The sequence below is a fragment of the Pristiophorus japonicus genome, chromosome 5 (assembly GCF_044704955.1).
Source record: "Pristiophorus japonicus isolate sPriJap1 chromosome 5, sPriJap1.hap1, whole genome shotgun sequence".
In the NCBI taxonomy this organism is placed as follows: Eukaryota; Metazoa; Chordata; class Chondrichthyes; family Pristiophoridae; genus Pristiophorus; species Pristiophorus japonicus.
Genome location: NC_091981.1, coordinates 233,495,991 through 233,522,427, shown reverse-complemented (window position 1 = coordinate 233,522,427; position 26,437 = coordinate 233,495,991). Strand labels below are relative to the sequence as shown.

Here is a 26,437-nt window from a genome sequence, read left to right as displayed (position 1 = left end):
CCTTGTCTGCAGTATATGCCTCATGTGACTTTATAGTACAGTGCAGAGACACCACATTTGGCAATGGGAATCAACGACTCACGAGAATGGCTACCGGTAGCACAGAGGAACGGTACTGTGTTGGTGAGGACTGGGACGATTTCGTTGAGAAGCTCCAGCAGAGCTTTGTCACAAAGGACTCGCTGGGAGAGGCAGCAACCGACAAGCGAAGGGCGCACCTACTGACCAGCTGTGGGCCTAAGACATACGCGCTGATGAAAGACTTGCTCGCACCTGAGAAGCCAGCGGACAAAACCTTTGAGGAACTCAGTAAACTGATTGGTGAGCACCTCAAACCGGTGAGCAGCGTACACATGGCCCGACACCGATTCTATTCACCCAGACGTCGGGAGGGACAAAGCATAACGGACCTTGTTGCGAACCTTCGGCGTTTGGCCAGCTTCTGTAAGTTCACAGCTGCCTGCAGGGAAGTAGATGTTAAGGGATTTCTTCATTGAGGGCATTGGCCATGCTGGGATTTTCAGGAAGCTTATTGAAACCAAGGACTTGACTTTGGAGAGGGCAGCTTTGATAGCTCAGACCTTCATGCCAGGGGAACAGGAGACCAAGATAATTTACATGAGCATCCCTGGTTTTAACTTGGCGATGAACCAGGGAGTTAATGTTGTAAAAACGATACAGAACCCCGCAGGCAGGCAAGAGCAATTCGACACCGCCCAGACAGGCAGGCAAGGGCAATTCGACATTGCCCAGGCAGCAACAGATTCCAGGGTGGGACAGCAACAGAGACAATGGCAGGGGGATCGGCAATTCACACCATCACAAGGGACAATGCGTCCCGGGATGGGACCATTGACACACACAACAGAGTGATCAGGAGTAATCAAAGAGACAATCAGAGAGGAATGCCTGGTAACAGTCCCTTTGTCCACAACAATCTCAGCTCATGCTGGAGGTGTGGGGGCAGACACAATGCGAAAACCTGCAGGGTTCAACATTTTATCTGCAGAAGCTGCAATTTCAAGGGACATTTGGCTAGAATGTGCAGAAAACCCATAGCGAGGTTAGTTTACGAGGCAGAGGAACCAGACGAAGAGTCTGCAAGGCAGTTGGATGCGTGGGGCACGGTCATGGATGCTGAAGTCCAGTGGGTTCATGTGGCAGACATCCACAGCTCATACACTAAAACGCCACCTATGATGATGAAAGTTCTATTAAATGGCATCCTGGTCCACATGGAGCTGGACACAGGAGCCAGCCAGTCACTTATGAGTGGCCAACAATTCGAAAGACTATGGCCACTCAAAGCTAGCAGTCCCAAACTGGAACGCATTGAGACGCAATTACGAACGTACACCAAAGAGATCATCCCAGCGCTCGGCAGTGCAAATTTGGTGGTCACACATAATGGATCAGAGAACCGGCTGCCACTCTGGATTGACCCGGGGAATGGTCCCGCGCTTTTGGGGAGGAGCTGGCTAGCCGAGATGAACTGGAAATGGGGGGATGTGCACGCCATTTCATCTGTGGAGCGAAGTTCATGCTCACAGGTCCTACAGAAATTCGAATCACTATTTCAACCTGGGGTCGGGACCAAAGTAGTGATACGCACCATCCCGGACGCCAGACCAGTGCACCACAAAGCCAGAGCCATGCCGTATGTGATGCGTGAGAGAATTGAGAGTGAGTTGGACAGGCTGCTAAGGGAGGGCATAATATCGCCTGTTGAATTCAGTGACTGGGCAAGCCCCATCGTCCCTGTCCTTAAAGCGGATGGCTCGGTCAGGATTTGTGGCGACTACAAGGCCACATCAACTGAGTGTCACTACAGCACCAATACCCGCTTCCGAGAGCGGAGGACCATTTTGCCACGCTGGCAGGTGGCAAGCTGTTCACCAAGTTGGACCTAACTTCAGCCTACATGACCCAGGAACTGGCTGAAGAATCCAAGCTACTAACCACCATCACTACGCACAAGGGGCTATTTGTATACAACAGATGTCCGTTTGGCATTCGTTCAGCGGCCGCTATCTTCCAGAGGAACATGGAAAGCTTGCTTAAATCCATTCCTGGCACAATCGTATTCCAAGATGACATCCTAATCACGGGTCGAGACACCAAGGAACACCTCCACAACCTGGAGGAGGTGCTACGCCGACTGGACTGAGTAGGCTTGCGACTAAAGAAGCCCAAGTGTGTGTTTTTGGCCCCAGAGGTCGAGTTTTTGGGCAGGAGGGTTGCCGCAGATGGGATCCGGCCTACCGAATCCAAAACGGAGGCGATCCGTCATGCGCCCAGACCTGGCAACACATCGGAGTTGCGGTCATTCCTGGGCCTCTTAAGTTCGGCAGAAAGTTATCGAAGTAGTTTAAGTACATTGTTGGAGCCACTACACGTACTGTTGCGTAAGGGTTGCGAATGGTTTTGGGGGGACTGTCAAGAACAGGCTTTCACTCGGGCGCGGAACCTGCTTTGTGTTAATAAGCTGTTGACCTTGTACGACCCCTGTAAGAAACTGGTTTTAACGTGTGATGCATCATCCTATGGGGTTGGGTGTGTGTTGCAGCAGAGTAATGATGAGGGCCAACTTCAACCTGTGGCTTATGCCTCCAGGTCGCTCTCCCAGGCAGAACGGGGATGGTTGAAAAGGAAGCACTCGCATGTGTCTGTGGGGTAAAAAAGATGCACCAGTACCTTTTTGGCAGAAGGTTCGAGTTAGAAACGGACCACAAGCCGTTAGCGTTGCTGCCGGACAACAGGAATGTTATCAATGCCAATGCGTCAGCTCGCATACAGCGATGGGCGCTCTCACTGGCTGCGTATGATTACACCATACGGCACCGGCCAGGCACCAAAAATTGCGCTGATGCGCTCAGCAGACTCCCACTGACGACCACCGAGGGGGCGTCGGAGCAAAGCGAGGAGATGGTCATGGCCGTTGAGGCTTTCAACACTGCAGGCTGCCCCATCACAGCCTGCCAGATCAAAATCTGGACCAACAGTGATCCCCTCCTATCACTGATAAAGAAATGTGTCCTAACTGGGGATTGGGCGCCCGCACACAGGGCGTGCCCCGAGGAGGTCAGACCGTTTCACAGATGGATGGACGAGCTCTCCATCCAAACCGACTGCCTAGTATGGGGCAGCCGGGTAGTCATGCCCCAGAAAGGAAGGGAAGCTTTCATCAGGGAACTCCACAGCGAGCACCCAGGCATCGTGCTAATGAAGGCCATTGCCCGGTCACATATCTGGTGGCCGGGAATTGACTCAGATCTGGAACACTGTTCGCAGGTGCACGACATGTGCTCAGCTGGGAAATGCCCCCTCAGCCCTTGGCCCTGGCCCACCAAGCCATGGTCACGCATTCACGTAGACTACATGGGCCCGTTTATGGGGAAAATGTTCCTGATTGTTGTCTATGCATACTCGAAATGGATCGAATGCATCATATTGAATTCGTGCACGACATCCACCACTGTGGAGAGTCTGCACATGGTATTTGCGACCCACGGCTTGCCAGATATTCTAGTTAGTGACAATGGCCCGTGTTTCACTAGCTATGAATTCCAGGCGTTTATGTCGGGTAATGGTATTAAACACGTCAGGACAGCACCGTTCAAGCCGGCTTCCAAATGGCCAGGTGGAACGTGCGATTCAAATCATAAAACAGGGCATGCTCCGGATTGAAGGACCCTCCCTTCAGTACCGCCTATTGCGCCTCCTGCTGGCTTATAGATCCCGCCCGCATTCGCTCACTGGAGTACCGCCCACGGAACTACTCATGAAACGCATGCTTAAAACGCGGCTGTCCCTCATTCATCCTGCTCTGTCGGACATTGTTGAGGGCACGTGCCAGTCCCAGATCGAGTGCCATGATTGCAACTTAGTGGGGAGATGCATAGAAATCAATGACCCCGTATTCGTTCTCAATCACGTATTGGGACCCAAGTGGCTTGAGGGCACTGTAATAGGCAAAGAGGGGAATAGGGTCATCATGGTCAGACTAAACAATGGGCAGATATGCCGCAAACATCTGAATCAGGTAAAGAAAAGGTTCAGCATGGACACTGAGGAACCTGAAATAGACCATGGGATGTCAACCACACCACTGCCAGTGAACGAGCAACAAGGACAGTCAGCAGTATGCACAGTCCCTGCGGCCAGCCTGGACAGGCCGGAAACAACTCAGGCCACAGAGACGCATGCCACAGCTCAACCACCAGAGCCACAACTGCGGCGATCCACGAGAGAGCGTCGACCGCCTGAAAGACTCAATCTTTGACCCAAAGACATTGGGGGGGAGGTGATGTCATGTTTGTAACCTTCACATAACTGTAACCAATATGTAACAACACTGTACACTGTATACAACTGTGAAATACACACCTTGACCACGGGGTGAACTTGTGGGAGACACTCCTCACCTGGTCAGCCAGGTACTTAAAGGGAGGTTCCACGCAGGCTCATGACTCCTTGATCCTGGGAATAAAGGTGCAGGTCATGTAGTGACCTTGTCTGCGGTATATGCCTCATGTGACTTTATAGTACAGTGCAGAGACACCACAAGCATGGTGGGCAGCCTTTTATACTGGGCCCTGCACACCTATGCAGGTGACCCTTCGGTCTCCCACCGCAGTGCCCTCTGGTGGACAGCCTCGGTCACAGGGGCAGGAAACCCCGGTCTCTAACAGTTGCATCCTCCTATGGTGCCAGCATAGTATATGCAAAGTGTAAACCTTATTGATAGTACATCAGGTAATAAGTCTACATCTTATGCAACTATATAGTGACTACACAGAGCGTATATCTATAGTCTGCATATATAACATCACTCTCCCCCAATTCCTTTGTGCCGATTACCTTTGAACTATGTGCTCTGGCTTAGCTCTGTCCAGATTTTAAGTGGCAATAGCCCTTGCACCTTGGCTGTGCTTTGGCTTGGCTCTCTCCCTGTTAACCCCCAAGTCCTTTTGCCACAACGTTGGGTAGTGATTACCAGTTTGGATGGTTCGATGATGCATTGGAGTTTCCAGTGGGTTCTTGGTGTGATCCATCTATGTGTCCATGGCTACATACATCCATTTCCACCCCCCCCCCCCCCCCCACACACACACAACGAGATCATGCAGCAGGCCCGTAACATTAACATTCAGGATCAGACACAGTGCAAGTACAAAGAAAGGAAGTTACAGTTTGTATCGTCAACCCTTGGTTCAGTGACTTACATTCGTTGCGTTTTACGGTTGTGCGCCAGGATTGGGTAGATTGCATTCATGGTTCCGTCATGGTAAGTACTGAGGTAGCAGTACAGGTATGCGAGGACGCAGGTTCTAGAGCAACCGGACGGGGTCCTAGTCGTCTGATAGCGGCGCTGCGCCCCACTGCTAGTGGGGTGGGCTTGGTTCGCTCACCTAGCCAGGATTCGGGGCCTTTGCCATTGCCTAGTGGTGGGTAGAGCCACAGATGTGTGTGGCCTCTCTGTCCTCCTTCGAGGGCTACAGAATCTTCTGCCTGCTCTCTAACAGTGTTGGGAACCTGGCTGTTCCAGGTCCCGTTTGGGAAAGTCGTTGGTTCTGACCTTTCGCTTCCGGACATGGCCGAGGTAGCGACTGGGTCTGGGGGCTGCGCTGTCTCCACCTGGGTGGTGGTCAACGACGGCTGACTGCGCATATTGCCGCTGTTTTCGTTTCCAGGTCCGTGGCGAATAGTGCCATTGAGTGCCTACAGTGTGGGATAGACCTGGGGCAGCGTATCAGGATCAGTGCCTTCACCCTCCTGAGGTCGCTGGCCTATAACTTGTGGAGACACCTGGGGCGGGGCAGGGCATCAGGATCAGCGCCTTTACCCTCCCAAATTCGCTCGCTTGCTACTTCCCGACATCTCGCAACAACATGTTGTTCTTTACATTAGGACTGGTACCGACATCTCACAACAACATTTTGATCTTTACATTAGGAATAGTACTGACAGCTCGCAACATTTTGTTCACAATCTTAATCGGTTCGTTACATTGATTGCCATGCATGCAATGTCTCTAAGTTCAGTTGGTTGCAGGTCTCCTTTAAGAGAACCCTGTTGGCTTTACCCCAACCAAATCCTTTGTTAGACACCACGTGTTGGTTCCTTAGCGTTGCACCTCGTGATATGGCTGCAACCATTTTTTTTTCAGCCACGCTGCACCTCGCTGCAGTAGGGACGCCATCTTGCCTCTGTCCTCGAGGTCGACTGCCTTGATCCTTCTCTCCCGCGATTCTGCCACAAAAGCTGGAAGAGTGCTGTGAATTCGATCTTCCTCCCCAGGAGTCCTGCCATTGGTTGTTCCGGTTGGATCATTGCCACGCAGTCGTGATGGACTGTTTGTGCCTCAGGTGCTGCGCTGGTCTATTCTCTGATGCCTGACCCAAGTGAAGGTGAGGTCTTGCTCTGCCTCTGAGCACGGGGGACATCGATTGCTGGATTGAAGCGGTCTTCCCATTTCACTGGATCTTCCCCATCCACCTTCTTCTGAGTAGCATTGGACCACCGCCGGCAACAATTCACAGAGGTAACTTGTGCACCACGCCATTATGTATTACACTTACATCCGATACTACCAAGGACTGGGATCAGCTCCTTGGTGTAGGTGCGTAACTTTTCCTGTGCTGGAACCAGCTCAGGTCTTTTTTCATTCCATAGCCTCTCAAAGGCATCCTGGCTCATTGACTGGCTCACTCCCATGTCCACTTCCATGAAGACTGGAACGCCGTTTATCTCGACTTCCACCTTCACTGGAGGACAATCGGTGGTGCAGGTACACACTCCATACACTTCTTCTTGGGGCTGAGCTTCCTCTCTGGCCAAATAATCATACTCCCCGCTGGGTTCAAAGTCATCTACCAACTCCTCTGCTAGATGGTGAGTCGTATTTCTTTTACACATGTGCTGGAGGTGGCCCTTTGTGTTACAGGCTTTGCATACGTACTCCGCAAACCGACACTGGTGAGCCCGCTGGTTTCCTCCGCAACGCCAGCATGGTGCTACTCGATTAGCATCTCTCGGCGGACTCCGTTCTGGAACCCCGAGGTCTGTGCTCTCTGCCCTGGGCAGAGCTACGTTCTACAATCTTGCCTGTGAAAGGCACCATTTTGTGTACAGTACTTGCCGGGTTTGAGTCCACAGGATGAATTATTTGCGTGATGCTGCAGTTCGAGATTATGAACACCTGACTGCTGATGGCCTTCTGCAGGTTGACTGTGGTGCCGGCAGATTATAGCTTGTGAAGGAGGCCCTCTTGACCAATTCCCATGACCAAGATGTTTCGCAATGCTTCGTTGAGGTGCGTGCCGAAATCACACGGTGCCGCAAGTCTCCTGAGGTCGGCAGCATATTTTGCAATCTCCTGGCCCTCAGGTCGGTGGTGAGTGTAGAGTCTGTGCCTGGCCGTGAGGATGCTCTGTTTTGATTTTAGTTGGTCGCAAATTACTTCAGTCAGCTCATCGTATGTCTTATCCTTGGTCTTTGTGGGTGCCAGCAAGTCCCTGACTAGGCCCACAACTGGTAAGCAGTATAGCCTTGCGCTTCTCCGCCAATGCATCCGTCTCACCTGCCAGGTCGTTTGCCACGAAATATTGCTCGAGCCTTTCTGTGAAGGCATCCCAGTCATCACCATCTGCAAAGTCTTTTAATGTGCCAAAGGTAGCCATAATCGCATGAAAGTCTGTATTCTCGTCGCCAGTTGTTATGTCTATAATGCACCTATGAATGACTCCACGAGGCAATGTGTTGTACTCAAACTGTAGTGACCTTGGTCCTTTATTTGTAACTCCAGAGTGAGGCACAAGCATGGTGGGCAGCCTTTTATACTGAACCCTGCACATCTATGCAGGTGACCCTTAGGTCTCCCACTGCAGTGCCCTCTGGTGGACAGTCTCTGCTACAGGAGCAGGAAACCTTGGTCTCCACCAGTTGCACCCTCTAGTGGTGCCAGCATAGTATATACAAGGTGTAAACCTTATTGACAGTACTTCAGGTAACAAGTCTCCATCTTATGCAACTATACAGTGACTACATAGAGAGTATATCTATAGTCTGCATCTATAACACTATTGATAGCCCAAATTGAGGGAGTCCGAGAGGCGGGAGTTCCTGGCGTTGGTGAGGCCTATAAAGGCTCAGCAGCAGCGAGAGGCGGCGGCAGTCCGAGAGGCGGGAGTTCCTGGCGTTGGGGAGGCCTATAAAGGCTCAGCGGCAGCGAGAGGCGGGAGTTCCTGGCGTTGGTGAGGCCTATAAAGGCTCAGCGGCAGCGAGAGGCGTACCTGTGCAGCTGCAGCGGGGAGAGAAGGCAAAAAAGAAGTAGAAAGAAATCAAAAGGTGACGTCACAGCCAAGGGGGTAAGTGATTGATGAGTAGTTTTTCTTTTTTCTCTTCTATAACAGTGAGTAAACTTTAGCATTGTTGTTGCCTATCTAAGGGTTAAGTCATGGCAGGACAGCTCGGTCACATGTTATGCTCCTCCTGTACCATGTGGGAACTCAGGGATGACACCAGTGTTCCTGACGACTACGTGTGCGAGAAGTGTATCATCCTCCAGCTCCTGACGGACCGTGTTGCGGAGTTGGAGCTGAAGGTGGATTCACTCTGGAGCATCCACGATGCTGAGAATGACGTGAGTAGCACGTGTAGCGAGTTGGTCGTACCGCAGGGAAAGGGTCCACAGCCCAGATAGGGAATGGAAGACCAACAGGAAGAGTAGTGCAGGGGTCCCCTGTGGTCATCCCCCTGCAAAACAGATATACTGCTTTGGGTACTGTTGAGGGGGATGACTCATCAGGGGAGGGCAGCAGCAGCCAAGTTCATGGCACCGTGGCTGGCTCTGTTGCACAGGAGGGCAGGAAAAAGAATGGGAGAGCGATAGTGATAGGGGATTCAATTGTAAGGAGAATAGATAGGCGTTTCTGCGGCCGCAACCGAGACTCCAGGATGGTATGTTGCCTCCCTGGTGCAAGGGTCAAGGATGTCTCGGAGCGGGTGCAGGACATTCTAAAAAGGGAGGGAGATCAGCCAGTTGTCGTGGTGCACATTGGTACCAACGACATAGGTAAAAAAAGGGATGAGGTCCTACGAAATGAATTTAAGGAGCTAGGAGCTAAATTAAAACGTAGGACCTCAAAAGTAGTAATCTCGGGATTGCTACCAGTGCTACGTGCTAGTCAGAGTAGGAATCGCAGGATAGCGCAGATGAATACGTGGCTTGAGCAGTGGTGCAGCAGGGAGGGATTCAAATTCCTGGGGCATTGGAACCGGTTCTGGGGGAGCTGGGACCAGTACAAAACGGATGGTCTGCACCTGGGCAGGACCGGAACCAATGTCCTAGGGGGAGTGTTTGCTAGTGCTGTTGGGGAGGAGTTAAACTAATATGGCAGGGGGATGGGAACCAATGCAGGGAGACAGAAGGAAACAAAAAGGAGGCAAAAGCAAAAGACAGAAAGGAGATGAGGAAAAGTGGAGGGCAGAGAAACCCAAGGCAAAGAACAAAAAGGGCCACTGTACAGCAAAATTCTAAAAGGACAAAGGGTGTTAAAAAAACAAGCCTGAAGGCTTTGTGTCTTAATGCAAGGAGTATCCGTAATAAGGTGGATGAATTAACTGTGCAAATAGATGTTAACAAATATGATGTGATTGGGATTACGGAGACGTGGCTCCAGGATGATCAGGGCTGGGAACTCAACATCCAGGGGTATTCAACATTCAGGAAGGATAGAATAAAAGGAAAAGGAGGTGGGGTAGCATTGCTGGTTAAGGAGGACATTAAGGCAACAGTTAGGAAGGACATTAGCTTGGATGATGTGGAATCTATATGGGTAGAGCTGCAGAACACCAAAGGGCAAAAAACGTTAGTGGGAGTTGTGTACAGACCTCCAAACAGTAGTAGTGATGTTGGGGAGGGCATCAAACAGGAAATTAGGAGTGCATGCAATAAAGGTGCAGCAGTTATAATGGGTGACTTTAATATGCACATAGATTGGGCTAACCAAACTGGAAGCAATACGGTGGAGGAGGATTTCCTGGAGTGCATAAGGGATGGTTTTTTAGACCAATATGTCGAGGAACCAACTAGGGGGGAGGCCATCTTAGACTGGGTGTTGTGTAATGAGAGAGGATTAATTAGCAATCTCATTGTGCGAGGTCCCTTGGGGAAGAGTGACCATAATATGGTGGAATTCTGCATTAGGATGGAGAATGAAACAGTTAATTCAGAGACCATGGTCCAGAATTTAAAGAAGGCTAACTTTGAAGGTATGAGGCGTGAATTGGCTAGGATAGATTGGCGAATGATACTTAAGGGGTTGACTGTGGATGGGCAATGGCAGACATTTAGAGACCGCATGGATGAACTACAACAATTGTACATTCCTGTCTGGCGTAAAAATAAAAAAGGGAAGGTGGCTCAACCGTGGCTATCAAGGGAAATCAGGGATAGTATTAAAGCCAAGGAAGTGGCATACAAATTGGCCAGGAATAGCAGCGAACCTGGGGACTGGGAGAAATTTAGAACTCAGCAGAGGAGGACAAAGGGTTTGATTAGGGCAGGGAAAATGGAGTACGAGAAGAAGCTTGCAGGGAACATTAAGACGGATTGCAAAAGTTTCCATAGATATGTAAAGAGAAAAAGGTTAGTAAAGACAAACGTAGGTCCCCTGCAGTCAGAATCGGGGGAAGTCATAACGGGAAACAAAGAAATGGCGGACCAATTGAACAAGTACTTTGGTTCGGTATTCACTAAGGAGGACACTAACAACCTTCCGGATATAAAAGGGGTCAGAGGGTCTAGTAAGGAGGAGGAACTGAGGGAAATCCTTATTTGTTGGGAAATTGTGTTGGGGAAATTGATGGGATTGAAGGCCGATAAATCCCCAGGGCCTGATGGACTGCATCCCAGAGTACTTAAGGAGGTGGCCTTGGAAATAGCGGATGCATTGACAGTCATTTTCCAACATTCCATTGACTCTGGATCAGTTCCTATGGAGTGGTGGGTAGCCGATGTAACCCCACTTTTTAAAAAAGGAGGGAGAGAGATAACAGGGAATTATAGACCGGTTAGCCTGACATCGGTAGTGGGTAAAATGATGGAATCAATTATTAAGGATGTCATAGCAGTGCATTTGGAAAGAGGTGACATGATAGGTCCAAGTCAGCATGGATTTGTGAAAGGGAAATCATGCTTGACAAATCTTCTGGAATGTTTTGAGGATGTTTCCAGTAGAGTGGACAAGGGAGAACCAGTTGATGTGGTATATTTGGACTTTCAGAAGGCTTTCGACAAAGTCCCACACAAGAGATTAATGTGCAAAGTTAAAGCACATGGGATTGGGGGTAGTGTGCTGACATGGATTGAGAACTGGTTGTCAGACAGGAAGCAAAGAGTAGGAGTAAATGGGGACTTTTCAGAATGGCAGGCAGTGACCAGTGGGGTACCGCAAGGTTCTGTGCTGGGGCCCCAGCTGTTTACACTGTACATTAATGATTTAGACGAGGGGATTAAATGTAGTACCTCCAAATTTGCAGATGACACCAAGTTGGGTGGCAGTGTGAGCTGCGAGGAGGATGCTATGAGGCTGTAGAGCGACTTGGATAGGTTAGGTGAGTGGGCAAATGCATGGCAGATGAAGTATAATGTGGATAAATGTGAGGTTATCCACTTTGGTGGTAAAAACAGAGAGACAGACTATTATCTGAATGGTGACAGATTAGGAAAAGGGGAGGTGCAAAGAGACCTGGGTGTCATGGTACATCAGTCATTGAAGGTTGGCATGCAGGTACAGCAGGCGGTTAAGAAAGCAAATGGCATGTTGGCCTTCATAGCGAGGGGATTTGAGTACAGGGGCAGGGAGGTGTTACTACAGTTGTACAGGGCCTTGGTGAGGCCACACCTGGAGTATTGTGTACAGTTTTGGTCTCCTAACCTGAGGAAGGACATTCTTGCTATTGAGGGAGTGCAGCGAAGGTTCACCAGACTCCCGGGATGGCGGGACTGACCTATCAAGAAAGACTGGTTCAACTGGGCTTGTATTCACTGGAGTTCAGAAGAATGAGAGGGGACCTCATAGAAACGTTTAAAATTCTGACGGGGTTAGACAGGCTCGATGCAGGAAGAATGTTCCCAATGTTGGGGAAGTCCAGAACCAGGGGACACAGTCGAAGGATAAGGGGTAAGCCATTTAGGACCAAGATGAGGAGGAACTTCTTCACCCAGAGAGTGGTGAACCTGTGGAATTCTCTACCACAGAAACTTGTTGAGGCCAATTCACTAAATATATTCAAAAAGGAGTTAGATGAAGTCCTTACTACTAGGAGGATCAAGGGGTATGGCGAGAAAGCAGGAATGGGTGCTGAAGTTGCATGTTCAGCCATGAACTCATTGAATAGTGGTGCAGGCTAGAAGGGCCGAATGGCCTACTCCTGCACCTATTTTCTATGTTTCTATGAATGAACACAGTGAGTGGCTTCATACCATTTACATTTTAAAAGTTAGCAATAATCTTGATGAAGTTTTTAAATAAGGGCTGGGTATTTTTATATTCAAAGCAAAGTTTTTTTTTTAAATGGATAGTGAAAGCCAGGTCTGATTGCTAGACATGCAATAACTATCATAGTTAATATTTTTTACATTTTAAAATAGGTAGCTGTCATATTTCTGGTGTATGAAACATAAAAAATGTACCTACCAGGACAGTTCTTCATTTAAAAAAAAAACCCTCAGTTTTCACTAAATCTGATCTTTAAAATTAATATATGTGTAGGACTTTTATATAAGAATTTTTGGAGGCAGTAGTTTGGTGAACTAAAAATTAAATACAAACACAAGGTGCTGGAAACACTCAGTAGGCCAGTCAGCATCTTTAATGAGAAAAGACAGGTTATAACGATTTGGGTTTGCATCCATCAGAACAATGGTTGCTGTTGTGGTCCACATGGCGTGCCATGGAGTGCACATTGGTTCAAATGAGCTACTTATAAATTCTTGATCTTCTGTGTTACTGGCAGAAAGTAGTATATTGATTGGGAGGCAGTGAGAATCAAAAGGCAACTCACAGGGTAATCTTGTGCTCCTTCCAGGAACCGGAAAATAGCTTGGCGAAGGAGATTAAAAAAAAAACATAGCTTCAGAATAAGACCTTTTTTCCTTACCAGGCAGTTACCATAAACTTCACTGATAACAGTCTTAAATATTTACAGACAAATATGCAACATTTGGTCATTTGATGCAGTGTTGGAATGTTCATGAATAATGTTACAACTAAACTAAACCTTGCTGCTTCTCCTCCCAAGTATTCTGGGGGCTTTAGAAAACTGTATTTACATTGGACAAGGTTAATCAGGGCAAGTCTTATTTTTTCAGTGTACTTGTTAAGACAAGATGTGCAATAGAATTAACGTGAACAACTATATTTACAACTTAATTTAATCAATGCAAAGAAGAAGTGTTAATATGCTGTTCAAAAAAGTTCCTGCAAGTGAGATATCTGTTAACTATTTTAATTGCCCCCCTCTATCACCAAGATGTAAACTGCAGCTTTATTTTTCACATCTTTTCATTTTAACCATCTTCTATGTGATTGTGAGAAGTCAGTACAGACCCCATTTCATGTTATTTTTAGATTTTTTTTGTAGTTTTGTAAAATTATCAAGCTGCTTAAGATGCTTTCCTGCTCAAACCAATTTATACTCTTATTCATTCTGTAGATACAAGCTCTGTTGTCCATTTTTTTTCATTATAACTTGCTACATAGGCTGTTTTTATTATATGTGTATATGTAAAACTTACCAGGCCGTAATTATATCATCCTGCTGCTGGAGTTGCTGCAGCACTACCACTGGCAGGAGGGTGCAATTACACATGACAAGTTCACATAAGCAGTTTCCGCTATAAATGTGGACATAGGAATTTTTAATGGAAATAAAAAGATAAGGACAGAATGTATGACTTTAAAATGGTGACTGAATTACATCTGCACATCCTGGTGCAAATATCCTCTGCCATCTAACACTGCTCCACCTGAAGACGATACTTGGTCATGACTTCCTATATACAATACCAAAAGAGGTTGACCAGTATATTCTATAAATTTCCCTTTTGAAGTACCCTGAATACTTTACTTATGCAACACTGTTTATTTTATATTTTAAGTGAGGATGGAACTTTATTGGAATATGTTAATCTGAACTGACTTTTATCACTTTACTGTTTACAATGTACCTTATCCCTGAACCAGGAAGTGATTTATTCAGAAATAAAAACAGAAAATGCTGGAAACACTCAGCAGGTCAGCTCACATCTGTGGAGAGAGAAACGGAGGTGCGTTTCAGATGACCTTTTATCAGAACTGGTTAATTTATTCAATATTAGTTTACAGTGTCTGAGGTATTAAGTGGTGTACAGAAGGGTCAGAGCAGAACAACAACTTGAATGAGGCTGCCTGCACCAGCTTTATTTAAAAAAAATTGTTTTGAGGAATGGTTTAAAATAGTGACAGGAGACAAGGGGCTCGACTTTTCCCTGATGATCGCTGGGCTATCGCCCAAATAGGCAGGCTATCGCCCATTTTACCTTAAAAGTGGAAAGTTGGGCTGGAACATCGGCCAAAGATTGCCGGCCCAACTTGTGGCACACAAGATTTTGACATCGCTGAGGTGCTCGCCACCACAACTTTCGCCACTTCTCCCACACGTTGCTGGGCTGATCGCTCGCCGAAAAGATCGCTGGCGAAAAGCTGCTCCCGACGGGCACCGTTCGGCAGGACTCAGCACTACGGACGTCTGAGGAAGTGAGAGGCTGCTTGAAGAAGGGGCTTATGAGGAGAATTAATTTGAGTTATTTTAAGGGCCTTACTAACTCTTTGGCAATCATATGCACACATTTCTGTTTATTGAGGACAAAATTTAGGGCATTTATAGCAATAGCGATGGGGTCTGAAACTTCTCTACCAGTATTAGTCAATAATCACATGCTGCAGACTGAAGATGGGAGAAGATTTATTGAAGAGCATTATGTGCCCAAAGAGATGGTAGACTGCTGCGGAGGAGTAGACCTTGCACCAGATGCACTTGTAGGAAAAAGCAATCACACCTGAACTTGTCCGATAACAAGTGCCTTAGAAGCATAGAAAATAGGTGCAGGCTTAGGCCATTCGGCCCTTCGAGCCTGCACCACCATTCAATAAGATCATGGCTGATCATTCCCTCAGTCCTCCTTTCCTGCTTTCTCTCCATACCCCTTGATCTCCTTAGCCATAAGGGTCATATCTAACTCCCTCTTGAATATATCCAATGAACTGGCATCAACAACTCTCTGTGGCAGAGAATTCCACAGGTTAACAACTCTCTGAGTGAAGAAGTTTCTCCTCATCTCAGTCCTAAATGGCCTACCCCTTATCCTAAGACTGTGTCCCCTGGTTCTGGACTTCCCCCAACATTGGGAACATTCTACCCAAATTTAACCTATCCTGTATCATCAGAACCTTATATGTTTCTATGAGATCCCCTCTCATCCTTCTAAACTCCAATGTATAAAGACCCAGTTGATCCAGTCTCTCCTCATATGTCCATCCTGCAAACCCGGGAATCTGGTGAACCTTCGCTGCATTCCCCCAATAGCACGAACGTACTTCCTCAGATTAGGAGACCAAAACTGAACACAACATTCCAGGTGAGGCCTCACCAAGGCCCTGTACAACTGCAGTAAGACCTCCCTGCTCCTATACTCAAATCCCCTAGCTATGAAGGCCAACATACCATTTGCCTTCTTCATCGCCTGCTGCACCTGCATGCCAACTTTCAATGACTGATGAACCATGACACCAGGTCTCGTTGCACCTCCCCTTTTCCTAATCTGTCGCCATTCAGATAATATTCTGTCTTCGTGTTTTTGCCCCCAAAGTGGATAACCTCACATTTATCCATATTATACTGCATCTGCCATGCATTTGCCCACTCATCTAACCTGTCCAAGTCACTCTGCAGCCACCTAGCGTCCCCCTCAGAGCTCACACCGCCATGGCTGCGCTTCCGAAAGGAGGTCATCGCTGAGATACGCCAGCTCATCAAGAAGGTCTGCAACCTACCAGCACCATCAGGACCACACTGCCCATTGAGGTAAAGGTTACTGCAGCACTTTCCTTCTACGCATCGGGCTCCTTTCAGGCCTCAGCTGGCGATATTTGTGGTATCTCTCAGCACGCCACACACTGCTCCATTCGACAGGTGACTGAAGCCCGCAGGATGGACTTTAGAAACTTCCCTATGACCAGGGAGGCACAGACCGAGGGGCTTGGAGGTTCTCGAATAGCAAACTTCCCCAAAATGCAGGGAGCAATAGACTGTACGCACATCGCCCTGTGAGCACCTTTACAGAATGTGGAGGTGTTTCGTAACCGTAAGGGATTTCACTCCCTGAATGTGCAGCTCGTTGTCAACCACAACCAAATAATCATGGCAGTAAATGCTAATTTTCCAGGCAGCATCCAGGTTGCACACATCTTGCGTGAGAGCACTGTCTCTGACCTGTTTAACAGTCAGCAACAAGGACACGGTTGGATGCTGGAGATAAAGGATATGACCTTGCCAGCTGGCTCATGACCCCCCCCTGCGTAATCCCCAGACGGAAGCCGAGCAGCGCTACAATGGAAACCATGTAGCTACACGCAATATCGTCAAAGACAATTGGAGTGCTGAAGCAGTGCTTCAGATGCCTGGACCACTGGAGGCTGCCTGCAATACGACCCTGACCAGGTCGCTGAATTTATTGTGGTGTGCTGCATGTTGCTTAACCTAGCTATAAGGAGAGGACAACAATTGCCACATGGGGCTGCCGGTCTACCTCAGGAGAGGAGGACAAGAGGAAGATGAGGAGGAGGAGGATGATAATGACAATCAGCCTGGCAATTAACCCATGCCCCCAGCCTCCCAGCCCCCCCCCCCCAGGCAAGACTGGAAAAGCCCTGTGGGAGTTATACAGCTGCAAAACTCCTGTGTCAGCAGCTCATAAATGAACACTTTGCATGAACTTACATTGGTGACAGTTAGTTACAGAAAGACAGCAGTTACAGTTGCATTACGTTTCATCCTTGCCTGGTCTGGCCATTGTTTTCTAACAATTGTATTCATGTTTTACCTTGCCTTACGTTATTATAAGCCACTACACAACTATTGTAAAATGCAATAAAATATTTTAATAATTTAACAATTTAATTTTTTTTAAACTAAGAATAACTCTCCCCCAGCAGTCACCCAACAATAAATTTAAAATACAACAAAAAGAACAATAACACCTCTCTTTTTACCCCCTCCCGCCCCACCTGCGGCACGCTTCCCTCCAGATCTTAATATACCCCCCCACCCCCGTTGTAATCGGGTAATGGGACCAGGACGACTTGCAGTAGGTGACCTCGGTGCTGTGGGGGTGATGACAGTGGCAGAATCCTTTTCAGGGGCTGGAGGAGGAGAAGACGTTTCGAATGAAACGACTTCCGAGCCAGAAGGAAGTTCTTCTTTCTGATTCGCATCTGTGCTGGCAGTTGGTGGGACGGCACCTTGGAGTTCAGTGCCATTTCCCGACAGTCTTGCAAGCTGCAAGGCATGGATGGCTGTGGGCTGTTGGCCTATTGCCACAATCATGCGCTCAATATCCTCAGATATGCAAGTGGACATTCTGCCAATGTTCCCCATCAACCTACCAAGCGCCTGGAGGAGCTCTCGACTTATGACGACCTCCCGAATCGTGGGAAACCTTCTTTAGAAAAGAAGCGCATGCGCAGAAAGGCCGTTGCTAGGGAAGCCTTGCCTTCCACATCACTGAGGCCCATTTCACATCACATCGCCCCACCTGCCCCCACCCCCCCCAAAAAAGCCAAAAGTAGCAATCAGAAAAATGGGCGATCTTCCAGCGATCCTGAGCTAAAACATCACTAAGGCTGGAACATCGCCCATTTTTTGGGCCCTAGCAATCGAGGTGGAAAGTCGAGCCCAAGATGTTTTATTGCAATCCAAAATAATTTTACGTATTTTAATTCAAATATTCACTAAATTTACAATAGATCTGAATCTACAGCTGTTGTTCATAATTCTTTTTATTTGCTTTATTGTAATGAATTTTCCATTATTTCATCATTATCTTCAATTAGCTACATAACAGCAATTTCTGTCATCTCCTGAGGACAAGCTATCAGATGTTAACCACTTGAGATATTTTGAGAGTTATTGCAACATCATTATTCGCATCATATTCATTTTTCATTGGTTTTCCCATGATACTGAACATAATATTGTTAGTCCCCTTTCACTCTCTCAAAAGAAATTGACAAAAATTTTACATAATGTAAATTCAACTTGATTTTCTGTTTGGATTATGAGAAAATTGGATTTCACCCTAGCTTTGCCGGTTGTTTAAGGAAATCAGATATAATAGCACCCAAGAAATGCCCTAATATTGGTAAGCTGCAGAGAATGAGTTGACAATATATATCTTCTCAGTGAGTCTTATTGAATGAAGAAAAGACATGTACTGTGTTGCTTGTTCTGCAAAGTTAGATCGTTCAGCTGCCGGTGGATTTACTACTTCATTATATCTGATTATTATTAACTGTTTTTGTCCTAGGTTAACTACAGAGATAAATTTAATAAAGAGATTAAAGGAAAGAGGCATCACTTCAATCCCCAGGAGAGTGTTTCCTTCAAACAACTGCAAGCAGCGTCTGTTCTTGCAAGTGACGTAAGCAAAATTTGTAGAATATAATTGGTCACTTTCCTTTTTGCAGGACAAGATTTGGTAACTTTTGGTAGCATATTTGCACACAGGGCTAGAATTTCCAATTAGTCCACCCATTTACTGCCCAAAAATGGCCAATATGGAAATTACCGCCTGTTTACTGGAAGAATATCGCCAGCGGTAATTTCGGCATTCAATTACCGCTGGCTTTGCTGGAAATCTCCCTCCCACTTCTACTGCCCAAAAAACGCACAAACTTTACCCCCAGCGTGAACTTTACCAAATCGCCCGTTTTTAATGCCCGATACAACCGGCTATTGCTGGAGAAACGTACCGCCCATGTTTTACGTACTTAAAATGCCTTATCCCAGCGTTCTGACTCCATCTTGGAAAATCATATTTTTTGGAGGAAAAGGCTGTCAAGTTGCCAGCAGCCTGAAATTGATTTTTGAGTGATTTCTGGAGTAGTTTATAAGGGATTTTGATTATATTTAGGATAATAATAGCATTGACTTTAATTCAAACAAATTTTGTGGACATCTGAACATTTTTGAGTACTTTAAAAGAAATGGGGCCTGTACTTTCAATGCCAATATTGTTAACTACTTACATGATGCAAAATAGAGCTGGGAGAAGGTTCGTTGAAGAACACTATGTGCCCAATCAAATAGGATTGAGGAGCAGGAGACCTTAACCTCAATGAAATTATAGGGAGCACCACTCCTACCTGCACCTGACTGATATGCAGTGCGTTAGAAGGCTGTGCTTCCGAAAAGAGGTCATCACTGAGATATGTCAGCTCATTAAGGCAGACGTGCAACCTACCAGCACCATCAGGACCACACTGCCTGTCTGGGTGAAGGTGACTGCGACACTTTCTTTCTATGCATCCGGCTCATTTCAGGCATCAGCTGATGATATATGCGGAATCTCAGAATGCTGCATTCGTCAGATAACACATGCGCTTTACTCACACAGGATGGATTTTATTAACTTTCCAATGACCAGGGAGGCACAGAGGGAGAGGGCTTTGGGTTTTTCGAGAATAGCAAACTTCCCCAAGGTCCACTGTGCAATAGACTGTACGCACATCACCCTGCGAGCACCTTTAGAGGAAGTGGAGATGTACCAAAACCAAAAGGGATTCTACTCCCTGAACGTGCAGTTTGTTGTCGACCACAAGCAAATAATCATGGCAGTAAATGCAAATTTTCCAGGGAGCATCCATGACTCATACATCTTGCGTGAGAGCACTGTCTCTAACTTTCCTCAGCCACAAGGTTATGGTTGGATGCTGAGGGACAAAGGATACGGCCTTGCCAGCTGCCTCATGACCCCCATCTGGAACATTCAGACAGAAGCCGAGAAGCGCTACAACGAAAGCCATAAAGCCACGCGCAATATCGTCAAAGACAATTGGAGTGCTGAAGCAATGCTTCCGATGTCTGGATCACTCCGGAGGCAGCCAGCAATACCATCCTGAGCAGGTCGCTGAGTTTGTTGTGGTGTGTGGCATGTTGCACAACTTGGCTGTCGAGAGGGGACAGGAATTGCCAGATGGGATTGCCGGACCACCTCCGGAGAAGAGGAAGAGGATGAAGACAGGGACATTGAGGAGGTCGAGGAGCCTGGCAATGAACCTGTGGCACCACTAACCTCAACACCACAGGAGAAGCCTTGTGATGTTTTAGCAACTGCAAAACTATTACGTCAGCAGCTCATAAATGAACACTTTGCTTGAACATTGAGAGTTACATTTCACCCTTGTATGGCCATGTGTGTAACTCTTACAATGATTGTTACTCCTCATTTTCCAAAAGTGATTGAGACACTGCACAAGAATGGTTCAGTTGAATAAAAAATGTTTATAAACGTTGAAATTTGAAATTCTAAATTTAACAAGTTTAAATAAAATAAATAAAATAGTAAAAGTTTTTCCATGACATTTTTACAAACCAAAACATTAACAACTAGTAAAAAACCACACCTCCCCCTCCCCCCCACCGCCCAATCCCCACCCTCCTAGGATTCTACCTGCGGCCACCTATCCCAACGCCTTTCCTCCCCAACCCCACTCCTCCCCCCCCCCCCCCCCCCCCGCCAACCCTTGGTCCTGCCCTCCTCCTCCTGCAATTAGTACCCCTGGCCCTGTCCACGTTGGGACCAGGACATCGTGCAGCAGAGTGTAGTGTCCTAACACCCTATTCTAGAATCATACGAGGCATGTACTGCAGACAAGGTCACTACGTGACCTGAACCTTTATTCCCAGAACCAAGAAGTGCTGACCCTGCGTGGGACCTCCCTTTATATACCTGGATGACCAGGTGAGGAGTGTCTCCCACAAGTTCACCCCCTGTGGTCAAGGTATGCATTACTCAGGTGTATACAGTGCACAGTGTTACATAAAGGTTACAGTTATGTGAAGGTTACAAACATGACATCACCTCCCCCCAACGTCTTTGGGTCAAAGATTGAGTCTTTCAGGTGGTTGACGCTCTCTCGTGGAGCGCCGCAGTTGGGGCTCTGGTGGTTGGGCCTTGGTATGCGTCTCTGAGGCCTGAGGTGATTCCGGGCTGGCCGCAGGGACTGTGCATGCTGGTGAATGTCCTTGTTGCTCGTTCACTGGCAGTGGTTTGGGTGACATCTCACGATCTTCCTCAGGTTCCGCAGTGTCCATGCTGAACCTTTTCTTTACTTGGTCCAGATGTTTGCGGCATATCTGCCCATTGTTAAGTCTGACCACTATGACCCTATTCCCCTCTTTGCCAATTACAGTAACCTCAAGCCACTTGGGTCCCAAAGCATAGTTGAGAACGAATACAGGGTCATCAATTTCTATGCATCTCCTCACTGACTTGTGATCATGGCACTCGATTTGGGACTGGTGCTTGCCCTCAACAATATCTGACAGGTCTGGATGAATGAGGGACAGCTGCGTTTTAAGCGTGCGTTGCATGAGTAGTTCCGCGGGTGGGACTCCCGTGAGCTAATACGGGCGGGACCTATAGGCCAGCAGGAGGCGCGATAGGCGGTACTGAAGGGAGGGTCCTTGAGTCCGGAGCATGCCCTGTTTTATGATTTTGAACTGCACGTTCCGCCTGGCCATTGGAAGCCGGCTTGAACGGTGCTGTCCTGACATGTTTGATACCATTACCCGACAAACTCCTGGAATTCATAGCTAGTGAAACACGGGCCATTATCACTAACCAGGATGTCCGGCAAGCCGTGGGTCGCAAAGACCGTACACAGACTTTCCACTGTGGTGGATGTCGTGCACGAATTCAATATGATGCACTCGATCCATTTCGAGTATGCATCGACAACAATCAGGAACATTTTTCCCATGAATGGGCCCGCGTAGTCTACATGAATACGTGACCATGGCCTGGTGGGCCAGGGCCACGGGCTGAGTGGGGCCTCCCTGTGGGAATTTCCTAGCTGAGCACACATCGTGCACCTGCAAACCCAGTGTTCCAGGTCTAATTCAATTCCCGGCCACCATACACGTGACCGGACAATGGCCTTCATTAGCACGATGCCTGGGTGCTCGCTGTGGCGTTCCCTGATGAACGCTTCCCTTCCTTTCTGGGGCATGACTACCCGGCTGCCCCATAGCAGGCAGTCGGCTTCGATGGAGAGCTCGTCCATCCGTCTGTGAAACGGCCTGACTTCGGGGCATGCTCCGTGTGCGGGCAATCAATCCCCAGTCAGGACATATTTCTTTATCAGGGATAGGAGGGGATCTCTGTTGGTTCAGATTTTTATCTGGTGGGCTGTGATGGAGAAGCTTGTGGTGTCGAAAGCCTCAACGGCCATGACCATCTCCGCGCTTTGTTCCGACACCCCCTCGGTGGTCGCCAGTGGGAGCCTGCTGAGCGCATCAGCGCAATGTTCGGTGCCTGGACGGTGCCGTATGGTGTAGTCATACGCAGCCAGCATGAGGGCCCATCGCTGTATGCGAGCTGACACATTGGCATTGACAGCCTTGCTGTCGGTCAACAGGGATGTTAACGGTTTGTGATCCGTTTCTAACTCGAACCTTCTACCGAAAAGGTACTGGTGCATCTTTTTCACCCCGTAGACACACGCGAGTGCTTCCTTTTCAACCATCCCATATCCCCGTTCTGCCTGGGAGAGCGACCTGGAGGCATAAGCCATGGTTGGAGTTGGCCCTCATCATTACTCTGCAGCAACACGCACCCAACCCCATCGGATGATGCATCACACGTTGAAACCAGTTTCTTACAGGGGTTGTACAAGGTCAACAGCTTGTTAGAACAAAGCAGATTCCGCGCCCGTTTGAAAGCCCGTTCTTGACAGTCCCCCCAAAACCATTCACAACCCTTATGCAGGAGCATGTGCAGCGGCTCCAACAATGTGCTTAAATTCGGCAGAAAGTTCCCGAAGTAGTTCAATAGTCCCAGAAATGACCGCAACTCCGATGTGTTGCCAGACCTGGGTGCACGGCGGATCGCCTCCGTTTTGGATTCGGTAGGCCGGATCCCGTCTGCGGCAACCCTCCTGCCCAAAAGCTCGACCTCTGGGGCCAAAAACACACACTTAGACTTCTTTAGCCGCAAGCCTACCTGGTCCAGTCGGCGTAGCACCTCCTCCAGGTTGTGGAGGTGTTCCTCGGTGTCTCGACCCGTGATTAGGATGTCATCTTGGAATATGATTGTTCCACAGATGGATTTAAGCAAGCTTTCCATGTTCCTCTGGAAGATAGCAGCCACTGAATGAATGCCAAACGGTCACCTGTTGTAAACGAATAGCCCCTTGTGCATAGTGATGGTGGTCAGAAGCTTGGATTCTTCAGCCAGTTCCTGCGTCATGTAGGCTGAAGTTAGGTCCAACTTGGTGAACAGCTTGCCACCTGCCAGCGTGGCAAAAAGATCCTCCACTCTCGGAAGCAGGTATTGGTGCTGTAGTGACACTTGGTTGATGGTGGCCTTGTAGTCGCCACAAATCCTGACCGAGTCATCCGCTTTAAGGACAGGAACGATGGGGCTTGCCCAGTCACTGAATTCAACAGGCGAAATTATGCCCTCTCTTAGCAGCCTGTCCAACTCACACTCAATTTTCTCACGCATCACATACGGCACGGCTCTGGCTTTGTGGTGCACTGGTCTGGCGTCCGGGGTGATGCGCATCACTACTTTGGTGCCCTTGAAGGTCTCGACACCTGTTTGAAAAAGTGGCTCGAATTTCTGTATGACCTGTGAGCATGAACTTCGCTCCACAGATGAAATAGCGTGTACATCCCCCCATTTCCAGTTCATCTCGGCTAGCCAGCTCCTCACCAAGAGCGCGGGACCATTCCCCAAGACAATCCAGAGTGGCAGCTGGTTCTCTGATCCATTGTGTGTGACCACCAAGTTTGCACTGCCTCGTACTGGGATGATTTCTCTGGTGTATGTCCGTAGCTGCGTGTCAATGTGTTCCAGTTTGGGCCTGTTAGCTTTGAGTGGCCATAGTTTTTCAAATTGTTGGGCACTCAAGTGACTGGCTCCTGTGTCCAGCTCCATGTGTACTGGGATGCCATTTAGTAGAACTTTCATCATCATAGATGGCGTTTTGGTATATGAGCTGTGGATGTCTACCACATGAACCCGCTGGACTTCAGCAACCATAGCTTAGCCCCAAGCATCACCCTGCCTTGCAGACCCATCGTCTGGTTCCTCTGCCTCGTAAACTAGCCTCGCTACAGGCTTTCTGCACATTCTAGCCAGATGTCCACTGAAGTTACAGTTTCTACAGATAAATTGTTGAACCCTACAGGTTCTCGCAGCATGTCTGCCATCGCACCTCCAGCATGAGCTGAGATTGTTGTGAACAAAGGAACTGTTAACAGGCATTCCTCTCTGATTGTCTCTTTGATTACTCCTGAGCACTCTGTTGCTGAGTGTCAATGGTCCCATCCCGGGACGCATTGTCCCTTATGATGGCGTGAATTGCCGATCCCCCTGCCATTGTCTCTGTTGCTGGCCCACCAGAGAGCCTGTCGCTGCCAGGGCAGTGTCAAATTGCCCTTGCCTGCCAGCGGGGTTCTGAGGTCTCGTTTACAATGTTAACTCCTTGGTCCATCGCCACATTGGAACCAGGGCTGCGCGCGTAAATTATCTTGGTCTCCTCTTCCCCTGCCATGAATGTCTGAGCTATCAGCGTTGTCCTTTCCAAAGTCAAGTCCTTGGTCTCAATAAGCTTCCTGAAAATCCCCGCGTGACCAATGTCCTCAATGAAGAAATCCCTTAACATCTCCCCCCTGCAGGCATCTGTGAACTTGCAGAAGCTGGCCAAACGGCGAAGGTCCGCAACGAAGTCCGATATGCTTTTGTCTCTCACGACGCTGGTGTGTATAGAACCGGTGCCGGGCCATGTGCATACTGCTTGCCGGTTTGAGGTGCTCACCGATCAGAGTGCTGAGCTCTTCAAAGGACTTGTCTGCTGGCTTCTCGGGTGTGCGCAGGTCTTTCATCAGCGCATACATCTTGGATCCACAGTTGGTCAGTAGATGCGCCCTCCACTTGCCAGCCGCTTCCTCTCCCAGCCAGTCCTTCGTGATAAAGCTCTGCTGGAGCCTCTCAATGAAATCATCCCAGTCCTCACCAACACAGTACCGTTCCTCTGTGCTACCAATGGCCATCCTCGTGGGTCGTTGATTCCCGTTTCTCGTCGCCAAATGTAGTGTCCTTACACCTTACTATAGAATCACACGAGGCATGTACTGCAGACAAGGTCACTATGTGACCTGAACCTTTATTCCCAGGACCAAGAAGTGCTGACCCTGCGTGGGACCTCCCTTTATATACCTGGATGACTAGTTGAGGAGTGTCTCCCACAAGTTCACCCCCTGTGATCAAGGTGTGCATTACTCAGGTGTATACAGTGTACAGTGTTGTTACATAAAGGTTACAGTTATGTGAAGGTTACAAACATGACACAGAGCATCTCGAGCGCAGCTGCTGAGAGGAGGGGTGGGGCGGGGGCGACAATGGTAGTGCTGTGTGTGTGGGGTCTGGAGAAGCTGGGGGTGTTGAGGACCCATCTTCAAAGTTGGAAGAAAGTACTTCCTCCTGACGATCAGGTGCTGTCGCTATTGGTGGTATGGCACCTTGGGGTGCAGTGCCATATCCCAGGAATGTCGATTGCCATACGGCATTGGCTTTGACAGGCTGGTTATTCTCCCTCACCACCACAATCAGCTCCGCCGTGTCCTCTGATTGACGTGCTGCTAAAGCAGCGATGTTGTTGGACAACTCATCAATGGCCTGGAGAAGCTCTCGATTCACGTCGATGCTCATCCCAGACAGTCCCATCATGTCCAGGTTTGCATCTGCCTATCTCACAGCATTCCCACCTTGCCGGATCAGCCGCCACGGATTCAGCATGGGGGTCAGTGTGCGCCGCTGCAAGCCACTTGGTCCCGCTTCCTCGGACTGGAATCCAAGAAATTTGGATTCTGACAAGGAACCGGTGGCCACAGGTAGAAAGGACCCTTCAAGTCCTGCCACCCCTCCCTCCTCCACCACCACCTTCACAAAAATTTGAGGAGTATCTTCCTCTTCCACCATCTCTTCCTCTAATAATTCCTCTCTGAGAGGGGCGTTTGGTGCAGGCAGCTCCTCCTGTGCAACTGTAAAACATCATAATGGTTAGCGGGAGGGGAGGGGTCAGAGGTGACATGAGTACACTTC

General features: G+C 48.3%; 1 protein-coding gene across 11 annotated transcripts in view; it reads left to right on the top strand.

The window, feature by feature from the left end:
• nebl (nebulette) overlaps nt 1-26,437 on the top strand; it is a 403,223-nt gene that overhangs the window by 297,823 nt on the left and 78,963 nt on the right. For 9 of the 11 annotated variants that reach the window (XM_070881387.1, XM_070881388.1, XM_070881394.1 and 6 more), the window contains one exon: nt 18,632-18,745. The exons of the other annotated variants lie outside the window; for them this stretch is intronic. In XM_070881387.1, the coding sequence (XP_070737488.1) occupies nt 18,632-18,745 (114 nt within the window). The remainder of the gene's footprint in view (nt 1-18,631; nt 18,746-26,437) is intronic. 11 annotated transcript variants of the gene reach the window in all.